We start from the raw sequence: 22110 nt of genomic DNA, 5'->3' as shown, positions 1-22110 counted from the left end.
AAAGTATTGATATCCTAGTATTATTTGCATGCGTGCCAACTATGTATCTGTGTGCATGAAAATTTCTTTATGTACTTAATTATTTTTCTGGAAAACGGATGTATAATATTCACCTCATTAGAAATTTAATTCTCAAAACCGAATGGGAATTGATCGCAGATCAAAATATATACATGCAAACTGCTAGTTTTGTTTTCTTTATTTCGTATATAAATGATTTATGTGTGTGCATATAATTATCTTAGGTTGGGCTAGGTGTAGTGGCAGCTCTTTGTGAAACCTCAAGCAGTGATCTTCTCTCATATATATAAGTGCTGCGCAATTCCATATTTAGCTCAATGACAAGGCTCCTCCATTTTCTACACGGGTTCGATCAGTGTTGCCTGAAGTAGGGAATTTTATAATATTTAGCTCCATGTAGGGACGTAGCGACAGAACTTTTTCACTCAACACAATTTTTAATAATTTTAACATTTTGGTGTCTTTGGGGGACGGAATTAGAATCTAGCAAGACTTGATTTTAACCATGTGTGGCAACATTTACATTTCGTTAAAAAATACAAATATACAAGTAGAAGAAAAAATAAAAACACTCCAGCGAAAAATAGTCTAAAATTTTGGATTTTTCTTTTTGAACTATTGAACTATTATTTTATAGGAAAATGTCAGAATATATCGTACAGAATAGAAAAGGCTTCCAAGGGAAATCTGTATAGTATTGCTCGCTGAAGTGAAAGACGAAAAATAGAAGTGTGAATGAATTGCTTATGGCAAACACATGAGCTGTGGTAAATCAAAACTCGAGAATCGTGGTAAATCGAAGCGTCACATCAAAAATCTTTCGGCAAAACATTTTAGTTATAAATTATTTTTCGAAAAAAGTGATCAACGAAATTTGGTGAGCAACTTTGAAGTACATCTTAGTATGTTTGTTGCCCAACATGAAGTACTTGCAATAGACCAACAATAGAGACTTTGTGAGTTTCAAATGAGAGACAACGTATCTAAAAAACTTAATTCCTTTAAGACTGTATTATTTTTGTGGTTAATGAATTTTTAATAGACTGAATACAAATTTATTTTTATAATATAACAGGCTGGCTTATAAGTCCCCGGTCTGACACATAGATGGCTTCGCTAGTATTAAATGCATATTATGTTTATATTGTTACGAATTTGATAATTATAGATATAAGTTTATTTAAATTAGTTTCCGTTAATTTAAAATTTAAAATTGTAACGATAAAATTTCGCTATCACTTGTTGGAATCATCCATTCATTTTCTAGTATTTTCCTGAATTTCTTTTATGTTCTTTTGTTTGCTTACCGAAATGTTAGTTCTTACTCTCTCATAGAATAACAACCCCTTTGCTTTGTTATTTTGCTTTCTCATTTCATCTCATTGTCTATTGTCATTGTTGTTGTAGTAATGCGAGCATATATCTATGTGAGTGTGTATGTGTTTGGCAGCCACCAGACGAATTACTTAATGGTCGTAGATCCTTCTAGCATTGTCTAAGAATGTTCTGGCGTTGCCAGAATATTGTAGTGCTACCAGAATGTTCTCGTATTGCCACACCGTCATATATAAAAGCGCTCGCATGCTGCTAACGAGTCAGTCTTAATTAAAGCGTCAAACGAATAACTTCAGTGTGAACGAATTGTAAAGTGTGAAGTCATAGTAAATAAATTGTAGTTTGTCGTTATTTAAAAGAACTGTGTTTTAATTGTCGGGTAATTGAAAACGCCTAAATATAAAAACGTAACAATTGGTGTCGGAAATGAAATAACGGAAAAAAAATCTACAATGAAGTTTAATGAGCTTCGTGTGGAAGACTTAAAAAAGGAATTGAGCAAACTGGAGCTGCCGACAACAGGAAACAAGGCTCAATTACAAAAGCGACTACTGGAAGAGTTCGGGCGGCGCAGTATTGATATCGAAACACATGAGTTCGATTATAAGGAAGATCTTGACGAATCAGTAGTAGCCAGCGCCTTGGAAACTCCATCTGTAGCTTCTAATGTTGTTGATTACACATCGATGGTCAATATTTTGAGCAAAATGATGGAAGAAAATTCTCTAAAAATGCAAGAGAATTCTAGAAAAATGATGGAAGCTAATTCTAGAAAATTGGAAGAAAAATTCGACGAAAATTCAAAAAAGATGGACGAAAATTCTAGAATTCTACATGAGAATCTTCAACAAATTGCTGAAGGCATGGGAAAACGTGTGGACCATATCGAAAGCCAAATTGGGGAGCTGGATAAGAAGATTATTTCTGTGGATGAGAAAATTATGGTTCATGATGAGAAGTTTCTACACATTGAAAGAAAAATGTCAGAGCTGGAAATTAAAGGTGGACCAGTGCGCGTCATCGAGGGCTCAAAAACCAAACCTCCTGTTTTCGATGGCTCAACTTCATTTGATGTATTCAAATTCCAATTTGAAATGGTTGCTTCTAGAAATTTATGGAACGACAATGACAAAGCAATTGAACTTCTATTGGCATTAAAGGGCAACGCCGCTGATGTGATACAAAGCATTCCCGCTGCCTCTAGAAATAATTATAATGAAGTAATAGCGGCACTTCAACGTAAGTACGGCGGAGAACATAAGCAAGACATCTTCAGAATGGAATTAAGAGGAAGAGTCCAGAAGTCAAATGAGACTCTACAAGACTTTGCAACAGAGGTTGAGCGGTTGGTGCTTTTGGCATACCCAGGAGAGAGTCACCCACTTGTGGACCGCATCAAAATTGAGACCTTTGTGAATGGCATTCGAGACCCAGACATAAAATGTGCAACATATGCGTCACAAAAAGCTACATATGTGGAAACTGTAACATTTGCCCTTGCACAAGAGACAGCGAGAGTACTAGCACGTCCTCAAGTTCACAAAGTACGTAAGATGGAGGCTGAGAATGACGAATCAAATTCCGTGATTGATTCAGTGAAAGAAGCCGTTAAGCAGGCAATGCAAGAAATGAAGCAGGAAACAACAAAATCCAGAATGAAGTGCTATAACTGTGATAAGCCTGGACATCTAGCTCGAGAATGCAAAGCACGACGCAAACGGTCAAGGTCCACATCACCATCTCCTTTAAACAATAGCCATAAGAAGGTGACCCCACAGTCAAGTGAGTCACCTTTAAACTAAATCGAGCTAGTTCAGCGGGGCAAGAGCTGGCTCCCACAGACGATGGCCCCACCATCTCCATAGCAATAGTTCAACAGAAAAATAACAATTTAACTATTGCGGGTGTTATTAATGGCGACAAGCGTACTTTGACGTTGGATACTGGTGCATCAAAGTCTATCATTAGATCTGATTTAGTAAAAGGAAAAGTTACACCACTGATTGGAGTCAAGCTACGCACGGCTACAGGGGAACCCGCAACCGTATATGGAAAGGTCACCGTAAAATTAACTATTGCTAACAAATCCGTTACTTATGATTTCATTGTGGCCGATATAGTAGACGAAGTTATAATTGGAGCGGATTTCATGATTGCTTTTGGTCTCAATTTGGATATGAAGCGTCGTGTAATGACATGGTGCGATGCTGAAATAACGGTAAACGTGGGATACGACGAGAATACACCTGTCAGACGTTTGACAACGAGCCAGTCAGAGTCTATACCACCGAATGCCGAAGCAATTATATGGGTTTCTATGGATGGAGATTGTGAAGTCGGCCAATTGTGGGTTGTTGAACCAGCAGAAAACAAAAGCAACAACATCTTGATAGCAAATGCCCTGGTAACAACGAACGAAGAGAGACTAATACCAGTTCGTGTCTTGAACTTGTCTGACAATCATGAGCAAATTGTAAAATTTTCTGATATTGGAAAATGTACACCAGCCGAGGCAATAGTCAATTTGGAAGGCAACTCATCAAAGACACATGGAGCAGTGAGAAAACATCTGGAAGGGTATTTCGAAGGGTATCTGATGGCTCCAAATTGGATGGACAAGTGGGGTTCGGAGTATATTCTAATAATCTGGAACTTCGAATAGCGAAAAGATTACCTAATCACTGTAGTGTTTTTCAGGCTGAAATATTAGCAATAAGAGAGGTGGCGAATTGGCTGAGAAGTAATGTTCCAAAAAATGTGGGCATTAATATATACTCAGACAGTCAACCTGCAATAAAATCCTTGGACTCTGTGTTCCTCAACTCGAAAACGGCCATCGACTGCCGCAAATCTCTCAATGAGATGGCTGAGCAGTACAATATTCACCTAATATGGGTGCCTGGCCATAGGAACATACCGGGGAACTGCGAAGCGGATGAGTTGGCAAGGCTAGGGACTACCTTACATATTCCAGGGGAACTAGAATTTGTTGGTATGCCCCTAGCTACCTGCAAGCTCATGCTGCGTGAGAAGGCTGTTATGATGGCAAATGTTCGATGGGAGAATTGCAAGGGTTGTAACGACACCAAGCAAATATGGCCCCATTTCAACTTAAACCGCACACTAGATATGCTAATGTTCTCGAGACGTCAGATATCACTCCTGATATCTGCTATAACGGGTCGCTGCCTGATAGGCGATTTTGCAAAAACTATTGGCGCGAAGTATAATGACTATTGTATGAGCTGTCATGATGCGGAGGAAAAAGAATCAATTAAACACCTCTTGTGTGAGTGTCCTGCATTTTGTGTAAAGCGCAAGCAACTTTTAGGAGCATATAGCTTCAGATTACTGGCGGATCTGGAAAACGTTAACTTAAGCAGTCTGCTACTGTTTTTGGAACAATCTGGTTGGTTCAACAAAGAAAAATAATCAAGAAGGTTCAGCGGTTAAAACTAGAAGTGCCCATATGTAATAGGTACTTTTAGTTAATGTGGTATCACAATGGACTGAATAGTCTAAGTGAGCCTGAATCTTAATCGGGCTGCCACTTTAACCTAACCTAACCTAAGGGTATTTCGAGGCTTGGACACGTCATCTATCGCCGTCAGAGAGAAATAAAGCCAAGCAATTGTTGTGGAAAAACGCCTCTGCTTTTGCTTCTGAAAAGGGAAATCAAGGAAGAACATCTGTAGTGAAACATGAAATTAAAACCGCAGAAGAAAGGCCCATAAAACAGGCACCACGAAGTGTTCCCCTGGCAAAAAGAGACGAAGTTCAAAAGCTCATAAAGGAAATGGCGGAGAGTGGAGTGATCGAGCCATCATCAAGTCCTTGGCGTTCCCCAGTTGTGCTGGTCAAAAAGAAAGATGGAAGTACCCGATTCTGCGTGGACTACAGAAAACTGAATGATGTCACCAAAAAGGACAGTTATCCGCTTCCACGCATTGATGACACGTTGGACACACTAGCAGGAACTACATGGTTTTCTACGCTTGATTTGCAGAGTGGATATTGGCAAGTAGAGATCGCCGAGAAAGACAAGGAAAAGACGGCTTTTGGCGTTAATGGCGGTCTCTGGCAATTCAATGTAATGCCATTCGGGCTCTGCAACGCTCCGGCTACCTTCGAAAGATTGATGGAGCGGGTACTGAAGGGGTTGCACTGGAAGTCGTGCTTGATATACTTGGACGACATCATAGTGATGGGCAAAACGTTTGACGAGCACCTTAAGAACTTGAAAGACGTTATCCAGCAATTGTCAGCCGCTGGTCTACGCCTTAACGCAAAGAAATGCTCCCTTTTCCAGCGGGAAGTTAAATACCTGGGTCATCATGTGACTGCAGAGGGCATATCCACCGATGAAGACAAAATCCAAGCTGTCAGAGATTGGCCACGACCCCGAAATCTCCACGAATTAAGAAGTTTCCTTGGGTTATGTACATATTACCGACGATTCGTCCCAAACTTCGCCAGCATCGCCGCTAGTCTCCATAAATTGACGCAAAAAGGTCAGAAGTTCCAGTGGAGCGACGAACAGGAGGATTCATTCCAACATTTAAAAGAACTTTTATGTTCAGCTCCTGTTCTAGCGTATCCTATTCCGGGCGAAAAATTTGTTTTGGATACAGATGCTAGCGCGCATGGTATTGGAGGTGTGCTATCCCAACAGATAGACGGCAAGGAGAAGGTCATCGGATATTTCAGCCGAACGTTGTCCAAGCCCGAAAAGAACTACTGTGTAACGCGACGAGAGCTGCTAGCCGTCATAGAGGGTGTAAAACATTATCATAAATATTTGTATGGACAACACTTCTTGCTCAGGACTGACCACTCAGCTCTACGATGGTTGCTCCAATTCAAGAATCCGGAAGCTCAACTGGCACGTTGGATCGAGAGGCTCCAAAGCTATGATTTCAGTATCGAGCATAGAAAAGGTGGAAAACACGGTAACGCTGACGCTTTGTCACGTCGACCTTGCAGTATAGAATGCAAGCACTGCTCGAAAGCTGAACATAAGGAGGAGATTGTTGATATTCGGCTGTTACACATCGAATCCGGAGTGGACTGGCCAACAGAACAGCGTAAAGATCCCATTTTGAACAAAATTATTTCGGCAAAGGAAGAGAACAAGAAGCCCAGTAAGAAAGACATAGCAGCCCAAAGTCCACTTATGAAATCATACTGGGCTCAATGGGATAGTTTAGTTCTAGTCAATGGATCCCTGCAACGTAAATGGGAAAGCGAAGATGGCAAGAGCAGCCGAAATTTGATCATCGTTCCAGATTCCAAAATAAGAGACGTTTTGGCGGAGTTCCATAATGGTCCCAGTGGAGGTCATCTGGGAATAACCAAAACCGCCGATAAAGTGAAGCAACGATTCTACTGGGTTGGATGCCAGAAATCAATTGCTGAATGGGTAGCCAATTGCGAGAAGTGCATGAAGGCGAAAGGTCCAACAAGGAAAAGTCGAGGTCCTATGCAAGAATATAGACCAGGAGCCCCGTTTGAAAGAATAGCAATGGACGTGGCAGGCCCTTTCCCAGTAAGTGATTCTGGAAACCGTTATGTCCTTGTGGTCATGGATTACTTCAGCAAATGGCCGGAGGTGTATGCAATTCCAAACCAAGAGGCAAAAACGATTGTGGATGTTGTCAACAAAAACTGGATATGTCGCTACGGTGTGCCGTCCGAGATTCACTCAGACCAGGGAAGAAATTTTGAATCGGCCATATTCAAAGAGATGTGTGAATCCCTTGGTATCAAGAAAACGAGGACTACACCATTACATCCACAATCCGATGGCATGGTAGAAAGGTTTAATCGCACTCTGGAGGAACATCTTCGAAAAGTAGTGGACAACGGCCAGAGGGACTGGGACGAGCATATACCAAAGTTTTTGCTGTCGTATAGATCTGCCATTCATGATTCCACCTCTCGAACACCGGCCAATGTTCTATTCGGAACTGAGTTGAAGTTGCCTGGTGATCTGATATTCGGTGCTAAACCTAATGAGCTCGCCATGGAAGAAAACAGAAACGACATCCCAAACACTTTCGGTGAAGTTCACGAATCAGTGCGCAACAAAATAAAAATGGTCAGCAACAGAATGAAGGCGAGATACGATCGTGCTGTAAATACTGAAGGCTTCCAAGAAGAAGAATTGGTTCTGCTATTTAACCCGCAACGAAAGAAAGGATTGTGTCCTAAACTGCAAACACAGTGGGAAGGCCCATACAAAGTCATCAAGAAGATCAATGATGTTGTATACCGGATTCAGAAGGACGACAGCCCTAGATCAAAGATGAAAGTTGTACATCTGGAACGATTGGCTCCTTACGGAACAGGTTCTGTGCCTGTTCGGGACGAACAGGCTTAAGCGGGAGGCAGTGTTACGAATTTGATAATTATAGATATAAGTTTATTTAAATTAGTTTCCGTTAATTTAAAATTTAAAATTGTAACGATAAAATTTCGCTATCACTTGTTGGAATCATCCATTCATTTTCTAGTATTTTCCTGAATTTCTTTTATGTTCTTTTGTTTGCTTACCGAAATGTTAGTTCTTACTCTCTCATAGAATAACAACCCCTTTGCTTTGTTATTTTGCTTTCTCATTTCATCTCATTGTCTATTGTCATTGTTGTTGTAGTAATGCGAGCATATATCTATGTGAGTGTGTATGTGTTTGGCAGCCACCAGACGAATTACTTAATGGTCGTAGATCCTTCTAGCATTGTCTAAGAATGTTCTGGCGTTGCCAGAATATTGTAGTGCTACCAGAATGTTCTCGTATTGCCACACCGTCATATATAAAAGCGCTCGCATGCTGCTAACGAGTCAGTCTTAATTAAAGCGTCAAACGAATAACTTCAGTGTGAACGAATTGTAAAGTGTGAAGTCATAGTAAATAAATTGTAGTTTGTCGTTATTTAAAAGAACTGTGTTTTAATTGTCGGGTAATTGAAAACGCCTAAATATAAAAACGTAACAATATAGTACCAACCTTCAAAATGATTCGTGTCAAAATTTGACGTCTGTAAGTCAATTAGTTTGTGAGATAGAGCGTCTTTTGTGAAGCAACTTTTGTTATTGTGAAAAAAATGGAAAAAAGGAATTTCGTGTTTTGATAAAATACTGTTTTCCGAAGGGAAAAAATACGGTGGAAGCAAAAAGTTGGCTTGATAATGAGTTTCCGGACTCTGCCCCAGGGAAATCAACAATAATTGATTGGTATGCAAAATTCAAGCATGGTGAAATGAGCACGGAGGACGGTGAACACAGTGGACGCCCGAAAGAGGTGGTTACCGACGACATCAACATCAAAAAAATCCACAAAATGATTTTGAATGACCGTAAAATGAAGTTGATCGAGATAGCAGAGGCCTTAAAGATATAAAAGGAACGTGTTGATCATATCATTCATCAATATTTGGATATGCGGAAGCTCTGTGCAAAATGGGTGCCGCGCGAGCTCACATTTGACCAAAAACAACAACGTGTTGATGATTCTGAGCGGTGTTTGCAGCTGTTAACTCGTAATACACCCGAGTTTTTCCGTCGATATGTGACAATGGATGAAACATGGCTTCATCACTACACTCCTGTTACATTACAATTTCATATGTTTCAAGATAATAAAGCATATATAACCCTATTTTTGTTTAAAATTAACGAAAACTATTGTAGGTGAAAGTAGGGAACTTTTTTTGGCCTTGTAGAGTAAACTGAAAATTTTCGCTGACAACACTGGGTCCGATCGCCGTTTCACATAGACTATTCAGTCCATTGAGAACCACAAGCGGTGAACTTCTTTCTTATGTATGAGTGCTGCCGATTCTATGTTTTGCTCATCTTTTTTTATAGTCGAGTCCGAAAGGCGTTTTACATTGTGGTGAAACCACTTAGAGAAGCTTCAAAATACTGATAGACGTCATCTGGGATTGAATACAAGACATTTTTAATGCAAAGCGGACATACTAACCATGGTGGATTCCAATCGAATATTTTTTTGGATATTTTAGATAGTATATTTTTGCAAATATGATTTGAATTAAGTATGTTTAAAAAAATTAAGAAGAGCTAAAATGTTTTAAAGTGTATTTACATGCTAGCTACATATAAATAGTCTTGAATTTAGATTTTTAATCTAAGCTTTTTACGAAGAGAATTCTTTCGGTGTAGTTCATGGCAGATGTTAAGATCTTAAATTTCGTCATGTATTTATATGAGGTGTTTTTAATACAATATAAATAATCTCCCAGCAAACAAAGCGTCGCCCAAAGCGTCGTCGTGAAAATATTATTTTCCGGATCCGGAAGTGATGCGCAGATTGGCACAGAAGCGATGAATTTAACTTTGTTATAGGACGGATGTCTACCATTTCAACAGCTGTTGTAGTGAATTTGCATCACTTCTTAAGGTTATGAATAAAGCGTGTTATAAAAATTGAATTAAAAGAAAAACAAAATAAATAATGAACATCTTTGGGAGCACATTTTTGGAAGTGATTTTAAAGTTGGGCCTTTGGAACAATTTCCAATTTTTTTTGCTGGACTAGTCAAGACTAGTCAATGTTTTGATAACTAACAGGCAGAGAATGAAACCGACTCATTTTTGTCGACTGACACTAAATTTCTGCCTCCGGTGGCGGCGGCTTGACGGCTAAGCCGATCTAAAAATTGTCTATTCGGCGGCGCACAATTATTTATTAAAAAAAATTCATCTGAAGTTTTGCGAATTGTAATGAGATTAGTTGTACAACCAATCTTACAATCAAATTTACATGTCATTCAAATTTTCTGAGCTAAATTTTTGTGAAACTATTATAGCATCTTCATACTAATTGATTGTAGATGGAAAGTTCAAAATTTTGACAAAAAAATGTAACAATTTTTATTACATTTTTGTTCATTACTTGGCGGCTAAATTTGAGTCGAGATGAATCCATATATTCGGTGGCGACGTCGACCGCTAAAAACGGTTCGGCGCGACCCGGCGGCTTCATTCTCTGCTAACAGGTCTTTAATTTACTTGCAAGCAGGAAAAGAAGTTATTCATGCCTCTAATAATATTTCCTTTTTCTTATTTATCAATTCTAGGCAATGGAACTCTCATTGGTGCTTCGGCGAATGTGGTCTGTGCCGGTGTTGCAGAGCAACATGGTTACAAATTTACATTTTTGCAGTTCTTCAAGTAAGCTGGATGGCCTCTTTGAATACAAAATTCCTCATTTATACTTTAAATTTTCTTATTTACAATTTCTTTCAGGGTTGGTTTCCCCGTGATGATCGGTAGCATCATCATATCAACGGGATATCTGTTAGTGAGTCATGTTCTCTTTGCATGGCATTGATGAATGGCCTAACATAGGAGATGAAAACCTGCGGGACAAATCTTCTTCGCCGACATCAAACGATATCTAAGTGTAGTTGCAAAATTTACCTCGTATAAATGTTAAACATTTTGTTTTTAACAAAAGGAATAGCAAATTATAAAAGAAATAATTCATTATGAAAATCAATAAATGCCAGAGTTACTAACAACGAGCTTCAAACAGAGCTTTGATTAGAATTTGAAGATCATAATGCTGATATATGTAAGAGTGTTGTAGTGTATGTGTGTGTGTGTTTGATTACAACACATACTACAACAAAACAAATGGTTATCGGAGCTCTTGCGACTCAATCGAACAAATGACCCATAAAATGCCATCATGTGAAAAAAATTTAGTTTTAGAAAATATTAAGAAAATGTGAAAAAGCGAAACTGAAGATATGAAACAAAAACAAACAAAAAACCTAAACGAAATACAAAGAATTTCATAAGTAGGGAATCAAATAATAATTAATTAAAGACAATTAATTAATTAATTGTAATTTGCAAAATACACATGAATTATATGTATATGTATATTTTTAAGTATAACAAAATAAAAAAAATAAGTAAATACTAGAATCACCGCGATACATAGAAATATTAGATGTGAATGTGAAAAGAAATCAAGAACAAAACAAAACTATTTTTACACTTGTTGTTATTATTTTAATTAGAAAATAAGAACCACGTCCCCTTTTGCTGGCCGTTATGTGAAATCAATAATCATAGTCAAAAAAGGCAAGATAATCAATTCCAGGAAGAGAAATAAAAACTAAATATTTACGAAATAGTAGTTGCAAATAAATTAGAAATTGTTTGAAATAGAAAAAATTTACCAAAACTATATATAAATTTAATAACTTAAATTATACATACCAAGAAGTACAAAACAAAAATCCTGATAGCTGCTAAAGCTTTTTTTTTAGATAAATTAAAACAGTTATTAGGAAATGCAAAGGCTTTTAGACGACCCTCATAGATTTTGTGTAAATCAAATGTAGAAATTAAATTTCCAAAAATAAATTAACTAAATCTAATTTAAAATTTATTAATATGCACACAACAAAGTAACTACTATATTTACAAACTATTCAACAGCAGTAGTAACTAATTATTTCTCTGAAAAATTCGTTTTGCTTTGTATTTGAATATTAGATTGGTTTTGTGTAAACTCATACTATACACACATTAAAAAAAAAAGAAATATTTAATATTATTTTTGCACACACAAAACTGTTTACCAGATTAGTAAAGAAGAGTATATTAGGAGCTCTCACAGTTCCTTCGCATTCTCATATCAATTCGAATGGAGTTTTAAATTCGTTTTTAGTCAAATTAGATAATTTTTTCTTTTCAAAAAATATTGTAATGCACACACGTAAGTTTTAAATTTTTTGGAATAGAAGAATATTACATCAATCATTTAGTGGATACAATACATTCAGTTCAATTCGTATTTAGTTATTTTTCAATTTAAAATGGACTTATAGATGTGAGCTCTTATAAAGTAACATTGTCGAAGTTTCCATCTTGATTATTAATATGTTAACATGGCTAGCATAATAATCGCAATTTAATACATTTAACATTCTCCTACAAAGAACTAGATATTGTTAAAATACTAGAGTTTTTCTTAAATTTTTAAATTAAATTTAATTCAAATCGTGTATGTAAACAATATTCAATCCAATTAAAGCAATTATATGCACACACAGAAATGTTTATATACACAAATTGAAGCAATATAAAACTAGCAGTTTTCATGTAATAATTGTCTACGATCAATTCGTATTCGGTTTTAAGAATTAAATTTCTATTCAATTCTTATGACTACTTAAAAAAAAAATCAGTTAATAAAAAATGTGCATGCACACAGAGACATATTTAGTACATATGCAATTACCACACGAGCAGAACTACTCTTAGGGTCCGCATGTTCGTGGAACAGTTCGTATAAGTTTTTAAATTTGTAAATTTCGAATAAAATTAAATCCATGTTCTAGAATGGTACTGTAAATATATTTTAACGATAAAATTTGCCGATATCTTGACAGATCTTGTATGGAAAATCTGTAGCAGCAATATTTATAATTGTATAATATCGTTCCGTCAATTCAAAATTTAATATTTTTCTGCGTTAAAATTTAACATTTTGCTCTTTGCTCTTTATAATTTATGCATATAAAAATTAAATACACAGCCATGTATATAATTGAAGGGGGAATTAAAACTTTATAAATATGATATGTGATGGAAAATTTTAACAAATATTTGCATATACGTAAATTTATAAATCAAAAACTGTTAAAAAAACTATATCTATAACCCTATTATTTTTTATTTTAAAATTCCAACGAATTGAAATGTAGAAACTTTGTAAAACTCTTACATTCACAATAACTTTGCTTTTCAAAAGACGTAATTGAACCCATGTGTGCACTCATTACAATGTATTCGAAAGAATCTAAAATTTCTCTTTCTTGGATTGATTATCTTGCCCTTTCATAATTTTCCTTGTTACCTTATCGACAATTATTGTGTTATTCTTTTCCACATATCCATACATCACAGTCCTTAAATGTCTTTTTGAGAATAATCCACTGTTATATTCTTTGAAAAAAAAAAGTTCAAATCGTGTATAAATTAAAATAAAGCATTTTAATCGATTTTACAATAAAATTGTAAATTTTCTTTGCTTGGTCATTGCAATTGGACCAATGTAAAGACAAATATTTATGTTAACTTTAAAACGAATATATAGTATTTTCTTTTTGTTATATTTTCTCTTTTTTATTATTATTATTATATTATTTGTAGTTACGAAAAGTTTAATTGAATGCTTTGTTATTTGTAATGTAATAATGTATGGTTTAGTTCAATTTATAGCGTGTAATGTTATTTATATATATTAATAAATGATCAATAAATGAAAATAAACAAACAAAAAAAAACACAAAATCTGAAAAGAATCTTCAGAGATTTTTTATTTCATTAGGAATTGTGGAAGTTTGTGAATATAATAAATTTGTGAAAAAACTTAGAGCCGGCAAGAAGATAAACAATTGAGATCTAAAGACATTTTTCTTTAGTCGAAAAATACTTAGTTAGTTAAAAATTTCTCAAATTAACCAGCATTTTCTTTCCTTGTGGGTTCACTTTTTATACCCTGCGCCACACTGTGGAACAGGGTATTATAAGTTAGTGTATATGTTTGCAACACCCGGAAGGAGACGAGATAGACACATGGTGTCTTTGGCAATAATGCTCAGGGTGGGTCCCATACCCGTCTGTCCGTCCGTCCATCTGTCTGTGAACACATTTTTGTGATCAAAGTCTAGGTCGCAGTTTAAGTCCTATCGCATTCAAATATGGCACAAGTTCCTGTTTTGGGTCAGAATAGAACCCTATTGATTTTGGAAGAAATCGGTTCAGATTTAGATATAGCTCCCATATATGTCTTTTGCCCGATATGCACTTATATGGACCCAGAAGCCAGAGTTTTAGCCCAATTTTTATTGAAATTTTGCACTAGGAGTACAATTAGTAGTGTATTCAAGTGTGCTAAATTTTATTGAAATCAGTTTAGATTTATATATAGCTCCCATCTATATCTTTCACCCGATTTTCCGTCATATGACCACAGTGTTCAAAGTTATAGTTCGATTTACGTGAAATTTTGCACAGGGAGTAAAATTGAAATACTAAGTATGCATATCAAATATGATTGAAATCGGTTCAGATTTCTATATAGCTTCCATATATTAAAATGTTTCCAATATTTATACCCACCACCATAGAATGGTGACGGGGGTATAATAAGTTTGTCATTCCGTTTGTAACACATCGAAATATCGATTTCCGACTATATAAAGTATATATTCTTGATCAGGGATAAATTCTAAGACGATATAACCATGTCCGTCTGTCCGTCTGGCTGTCTGTCTGTTATAATCAGGCTACAGTCTTCAATAATGAAGCAATCGTGCTGAAATTTTGCACAAACTCATCTTTTGTCTGTAGGCAGGTCAAGTTCGAAGATGGGCTATATCGGTCCAGGTTTTGATATAGTCCCCATATAAACCGACCTCCCGATATGGGCTTGGTCTTGGGTCTTGGGCTTATAGAAATCGTAGTTTTTATCCAATTTGCCTGAAATTTGAAATCTAGATGTATGTTATGACAATAAAGAGGTGTGCCAAAAATTGTGAGTATCGGTTCATGTTTTGGTATAGCCCCTATATAAACCGATATCCCGATTTTACTTCTTGGGCTTATAGAAACCGTAGTTTTTATCCAATTTGCCTGAAATTGGAAATCTGGAGGTATTTTCGAACCATAAATAGGTGTGCCAAAAGGTGTGCCAAAAATAGTGAGTATCGGTTCATGTTTTGGTATAACCCCTATATAGACCGATCTCCCGATTTTACTTCTTGGGCTTATAGAAACCGTAGTTCTTATCCAATTTGCCTGAAATTGGAAATCTGGAGGTATTTTCGAACCATAAATAGGTGTTCCAAAAATTGTGAGTATCGGGTCATGTTTTGGTATAGCCCCCATATACACCGATCTCCCGATTTTATTTCTTGGGCTTCTACAATCCGCAGTTTTTATTCAATTTACCTGAAATTCGAAATTGAGAGGTATTTTAGAACCATAAAGAGATGTGCCAAAAATGGTGAGCATCGGTCCATGTTTTCGTATGGTCCCCATATAAACCGATTTGCCTGAAATTGGAAATCTAGAGATATTTTCGGGCCATAAAGAGGTGCGCTGAAAACAGTGTAGTAGTTTTTATCCGATTTGCCTGAAATTGTAAATATTCTGGTATTTTAGGCTCACAAAGACGTGTATCGGATTAAGTTTTTATCGGTCCACTTGATAATGCCTCCATATAGACCGATTTCACTTCTTGAGGGTATAGAAGGCGCACTGATCATGAAAATTGCTTGAAACTCAATGCAAAAATCTACAGATTTGAGATTTCAAATCAAGACGTTATTTTATAATTTTCTTGCACACTTACAAGAGATGTTAATGATTCTTCTAAAACTCAAACAAAAATGGTTCTTATAAATCGAGAATCTGATATAGTCTTCATAGGTAAAATCTTTAAATTTATCTTCAGGAAGTGTACTGGTTGAACTGCTCTGCTTGATCTGTCCTCAAACCCCCCTGAAATTTCAAAGGAAACCATAATATTTGATTCATGGTGGTGGGTATTTAAGATTCGGCCCGGTCAGATTTAAATGTATGTATTTGGGACAAAAATCCTTTATATATAGCACCCAACACATTTGACGGATTTGATATAGTATCGAAAATGCGGATTTACAAAGTGGTGCAGGGTATAATATAGTCGGCCCCGCCCGACTTTAGACTTTCCTTTGAATATTTGATGCTACAATGTTTTTTTATTAGAGAGGAGAGAGTAATGGAAATAGATCAGGTTAAGTTAGGTATAATGGCGTCAATGAATGCTGTCCGATTCTATGTTAGCTTAATGACAAGGGGCCTCCTATTTATAGCCGAGTTCAGACGGCGTCACATTGCGTTGAAACCACTTAGAGAAGCTTTGAAACACTCAGAAATGTCACCGGCTGAAAAACTTTTTGGTGTTCAGTTGAAACTGGGATTGAACCTGCCTAGCAAAAAAAAATTGGAAGTTGTTCCACAAACACTTCTTTTAAAGTGCATCCCGGAATCGCCCATCAATTTTTTTCACTTTCGATGCATTGCTTTTGAACAAACTACAAACATTTCTTGTAAAGCGCGTCCCGTGATCCCTTATCGAGTTTTTTTTTTTTTTTACTTCCGATGCAGTCCTTTTGGACAAGTCTTAAAAAGTACGGAATTAAGCCGTTCTAAGTAAAAATTTAACTGCGAGTATATATTCAATTTGTGTCAAATCGGATAAAAACTAAAATTTCCAGAAACCCTATGAGTTACATCGGGAGATCGGTTTAATGGGGGCTATGCCAAAAACATGGAGGGAAACACGCAATATTCAGCACATCCAATTGTAGTTCTTGAATCTAAACCCCAAATCGGAGGACCGGTTTATAAGGAGGCGATAACAAAAATTGTACCGATACACACCTCTTTATGGTCGTAGAATACCTCTAGATTTCCAATTTCAGGCAAATTAGATAAAAACTATGGATCCTAGAAGCCCAAGAAATAAAATCTGGAGATCAGTCTATATGGGGGTTATATCAAAATATGGTCCAATAATCACAATTTTCGTCAAACCTTTTTATGGTCCTAGAATACCTCTAGATATCCAATTTCAGGCAACTTGGGTAAAAACTACAGATTCTAGAAGACCAAGAGGTACTCACCATTTCCGGGATACCTCTTTATGGTCCTAAAATACCTCTAGATATCCAATATCAGGCAAATTGGATAAAAACAACACACTCTAGAATTCCAAGAAGTAAAATCGGGAGATCGGTGTATATGGGAGCCATATCAAAACATGGACCGACACTCACCATTTACGGCACACTGCTTTATGGTCCTAGAATACCTCTAGATATCCAATTTCAGGCAAAATGGATAAAAACTACTTTTTCTATGAGCCCAAGACCCCAAATCGAGCGATCGGTTTATATGGGAGCTATAACAAACCCTGAACAGGGGAGCCACCGTGGTGCAGTGGTTAGCATGCCCGCCTTGCATACACAAGATCGTGGTTTCGATTCCTGCTACGACCGAACACCAAAAAGTTTTTCAGCGGTGGATTATCCCACCTCAGTAATGCTGGTGACATTTCTGAGTGTTTCAAAGCTTCTCTAAGTGGTTTCACTACAATGTGGAACGCGGGCTATAAAAAGGAGGTCCCTTGTCATTGAGCTTAACATTTTTAGACTTTTTAACGATTTTCGACTTTTGTAATCCTATCTCACAATGTTCTTTATTATTATATTCAGCTCATTTTGTTCTTTGTTATTGTTAAACTATAAGTGCAAGCCAAAGTCTACGTTAGTTAAATATTGTCGTATAATTTCCCCTCATAATGGTGTTTACATCATCATTGGGAGCACTAAAAAGAAATTGAGTTTCCACAAACTTTTTTTGCTGGGTATGGTTTCCATAAAATCATTAACACACCTAAAACTATGCAAATTTAATAGGCCATTTATTTGCCTATTAGATTATATTAGTAAAGCCTAAGAGTATGCTTTCAAATTTGTCAATAAAAACTTCATAAAACTGGCACATTTCTGTCGGCAGAGTATAGCAGGGATGGAAAATGCAGTACTATAATACTTTTTTCAAAATTTTTTCACTATCGTCAGTACCGTAGTACCCCGCGAATGGTTTAGCACCTTTTGTGTAGACATGTTTGAGCCGATATCAGATTTATGGTACAATATTTTTGACAAAATATTTTAATAAATATTTTGAGAAAGTCTTTAACAAAAAAATCTACCAACATTTGGAGAAAATCTTACCAAACAAATAGCATATAGCAAAATTTTATTTCTTTAGAAAATGTTGTCAAAATTTTATATCTATCGAAAATTTAGTCAAAATTTTATTTCTGTAGAAAATTTAGTCAAAATGTTATTTCTATAAAAAATTTGGTGAACATTTTATTTCTATAGCAAATTTTGTCAAAATTTAATTTCTATAGAAAATTTGGTCAAAATTTAATTTCTATAGAAAATGTTGTCAACATGTTATTTCTATAGAAAATTTTGTCAACATTTTATTTATATAGAAAATGTTTTCAAAATTTTATTTTTATAAAAAATTTTCGGAAGGTTCAAGTGTGGTTCATTGTTGGGTTTAATGAACTGCCTGAATTTATTCTGATAATTGGTTGATAGTTTTGCTGCAAGTAGAGGATGCTGATGAGGAATGTGGTAATTCCGAAACGTGCGTCCATCCAACCATCATGCAGTCTATAGGGCTTTGCCCAAATAAATTTGACAAACATTCTTTTCTTTCCTCTGTTGGTTAAGCTACACTTGTAGTTTAGTCAATATATGGTTTTAACCTGAAATCAAAAACAACAACAATGATTAAGGAACAAAACCAACAATAACAAAACAAAACGAATGAAAAATTTTGTCAAAATGTTATATCTATAGAAACAAAACGAATGGAAAAAAAGAGGAAGCACGCTCAAAATAAACCCAGCTAACTGCACTCAAATCGATGATTTGACGGTGGCAAAGGAAAAGAGATATGTTCGTACGAATTTATTTTCGGCATAAGCCGGCTATCATGTAAAACCTTTTTTCTGAAGGTTCAAGTGTGGTTTACTTTTGGGTTTAGTGAACTGCCTGAATTTAGTAGTTGCAGCCAATGCATGGTTTTAAGCTGAAATCAAAAACAACAACAATGATTAAAATTTTATATCTATAGAAATTTTGTCAACATTTTATATCTATAGAAATTTTGTCAAAATTTTATGTTATTTCTATAGAAAATTTTGTCAACATTTTATTTTTATCGAAAATTTTGTCAAAATTTTTTTCTGGAAATTTTGTAAAAATTTTATTTCGGTAGAAAATTTTATCAATTTTTTTTTCTAAAAAAAAAATTGTCAATATTTTATTTCTATAGAAAATGTTGTCAAAAATTTATTTTTATAGAAAATTTTGTCAAATATTTGTTTTTATTTATCTACAGAAAATGTATGAAGTACCATACCTATCTATCAAACAGCACACGCACAGAAAAAACATGTTTGAACATGGTTGCCGCATCCATTTAATGCTTATCTAGAGTAGGTAATTGTCACGAAAACCATGTATTTTGTCTTTGTAAAAGTAATTTTCGAGCGGAGAAAAATATATGTTCTATTATTTAAATGATAGAATTTGAGACCATTACATGGTCGGGAAAATCATGTACATGACCATTAATTATACCCTCCACCATAGGATGGGGGTATATTAACTTTGTCATTCCGTTTGTAATACATCGAAATATTGCTCCAAAACCCCATAAAGTATATATATTCTGGGTCGTGGTGAAATTCTGAGTCGATCTAAGCATGTCCGTCCGTCCGTCCGTCTGTTGAAATCACGCTAACTTCCGAACGAAACAAGCTATCGACTTGAAACTTGGCACAAGTAGTTGTTATTGATGTAGGTCGGATGGTATTGCAAATCCATATCGGTCCACTTTTACATATAGCCCCCATATAAAGGGACCCTCAGATTTGGCTTGTGGAGCCCCTAACAGTAGTATATTTCATCCGATCCGGCTGAAATTTGGTACATGGTGTTGGTATATGGTCTCTAACAACCATGCAAAAATTGGTCCACATCGGTCCATAATTATATATAGCCCCCATATAAACCGATCCCCAGATTTGGCTTGCAAAGCCTCAAAGGGAAGCAAATTTCATCCGATCCGGCTGAAATTTGGTACATGGTGTTGGTATATGGTCTCTAACAACCATGCAAAAATTGGTCCACATCGGTCAATAATTATATATAGCCCCCATATAAACCGATCCCCAGATTTGGCTTGCGGAGCCTCAAAGAGAAGCAAATTTCATCCATCCGGCTGAAATTTGGCACATGGTGTTGGTATATGGTCTCTAACAACCATGCAAAAATTGGTCAACATCGGTCAATAATTATATATAGCCCCCATATAAACCGATCCCCAGATTTGGCTTGCGGAGCCTCAAAGAGAAGCAAATTTCATCCGATCCGGCTGAAATTTGGTACATGGTGTTGGTATATGGTTTCTAACAACCATGCCAAAATTGGTCCATATCGGTCCATAATTATATATAGCCCCCATATAAACCGTTCTCCAGATTTGACCTCCGGAGCGTCTTGGAGGAGCAAAATTCATCCGATCCGGTTCAAATGCGGAACGTGGTGTTAGTATATGGCCGCTGACAACCATACCAAAATTGGTCCTTATCGGTCTATAGTTATATATAGCCGATTTCCAATCACACAAAAATTGGTCCATATCGGTTCATAATAATGGTTGCCACACGAGCCAAAAATAATCTACCAAAATTTTATTTTTATAGAAAACATTGTCAAAATGTAATTTCTATAGAAAATTTTGTCAAAATTTTATTTCTATAGAAAATTTTGTCAAAATTTTATTTCGATAGAAAATTTTGTTAAAATTTTATGTCTATAGAAAATTTTTGTTAAAATGTTATTTCTATTGAAAATTTTGTCAAAATATTATTTCTATAGAAAATTTTGTCAAAATTTTATATCTATAGAAAATTTTGTTAAAATTTTATTTCTATAGAAAATTTTGTTAAAATTTTATTTCTGTAGACAATTTTGTCAAAATTTTATTTCTAAAGAAAATTTTGTCAAAATTTTATTTCTATAAAAAATTTTTTGAAAATTTTATTTCTATAGAAAATTTTGTTAAAATTTTACTTCTATAGAAAAATTTGTCAAAATTGTATGTCTATAGAAAACTTTGTCAAACTGAATTATATACGTATTTGATCGATCTTTTTTGATTTAATATATACCACGTATGGATTTACTTACAATTTAGAAGACGGTGTTACGAGGTTTTAAGATACCTTGCCATTGGCAAGCGTTACCGCAACTTAAGTAATTCGATTTTGGATGGCAGTGTTTAGACGATGTTTCTACGCAATCCATGATGGAGGGTACATAAGCTTCGGCCTGGCCGAACTTTCGGCCGTATATACTTGTTTTTTTTTTACTTTTTTGCAGAGAAAAAAGTATTTTTATAGGTTACGTATAGACATGTCTAGAACCATTACATGGCCATAAAGACCATGTACATTGTTTTCGTGACCATTTAAGTTTTTTGCAGCGAAAAGAATTTTATAAAAATATTCAGCAGCTACACACGATTTTCATTTTGCGCATCAGTCGTGTGATGATTGTTTCTTGGAATGGACGGAGAATACGGAATTATTGTGTTTTGTATTAATTTATTTATTCAGAAATGGCACGTGGTTTTATGTGAACACAAAAATAGAAAGTGTAATTGAAAAAAAAAATGTACCTGTTTTTTGTTCTGCATTTTGATATATGGTATCATTTATTTTTATTCGCAGTTACATGATATCTGCGTTTGTTCATTTGCACGACGCAAATATGGAATGATTACTTATTACCAAAAACAATAGAAAAGGAAGATTGGAAAATGGGCGACGTCATACCAAAAGTTGCATTTACGGTGTTCGATACATACACGTTCGTTCATTTTTAATTTGCAATATTTTTTGTTAAAACCTCACAAATGATGTTAAATTTTGTGTAAATAATAATGAGAAACTTTTGACCGATTGTTCTACGTCATTCCCTGATATAAATTACTTTTTATTCTTAGTTTAATGTGTGGAACAAAAAATCGTAAACGACACGTTTGCATCGAACGCCGTCAATGGTTTGA

At 35.5% G+C, this 22110-nt stretch overlaps 1 protein-coding gene across 4 annotated transcripts in view; it reads left to right on the top strand.

The window, feature by feature from the left end:
- The window catches only part of hoe1 (OCA2 melanosomal transmembrane protein hoepel1), a 337228-nt gene extending 323525 nt beyond the window's left edge, over positions 1–13703 (top strand). For all 4 annotated transcript variants that reach the window (XM_075296008.1, XM_075296010.1, XM_075296009.1 and 1 more), the window contains 2 exons: positions 10458–10551; positions 10627–13703. In XM_075296008.1, coding sequence (XP_075152123.1) covers positions 10458–10551; positions 10627–10711 — 179 coding nt within the window. In that variant the 3' untranslated portion in view covers positions 10712–13703. The remainder of the gene's footprint in view (positions 1–10457; positions 10552–10626) is intronic.
- The last annotated feature ends 8407 nt before the right edge of the window (positions 13704–22110 follow it).

Source organism: Haematobia irritans, chromosome 2 (genome assembly GCF_050003625.1).
Source record: "Haematobia irritans isolate KBUSLIRL chromosome 2, ASM5000362v1, whole genome shotgun sequence".
In the NCBI taxonomy this organism is placed as follows: Eukaryota; Metazoa; Arthropoda; class Insecta; order Diptera; family Muscidae; genus Haematobia; species Haematobia irritans.
The sequence above is the reverse complement of the archived record's forward strand: the minus strand, read 5'-3'. Positions and strand labels throughout refer to the sequence as shown.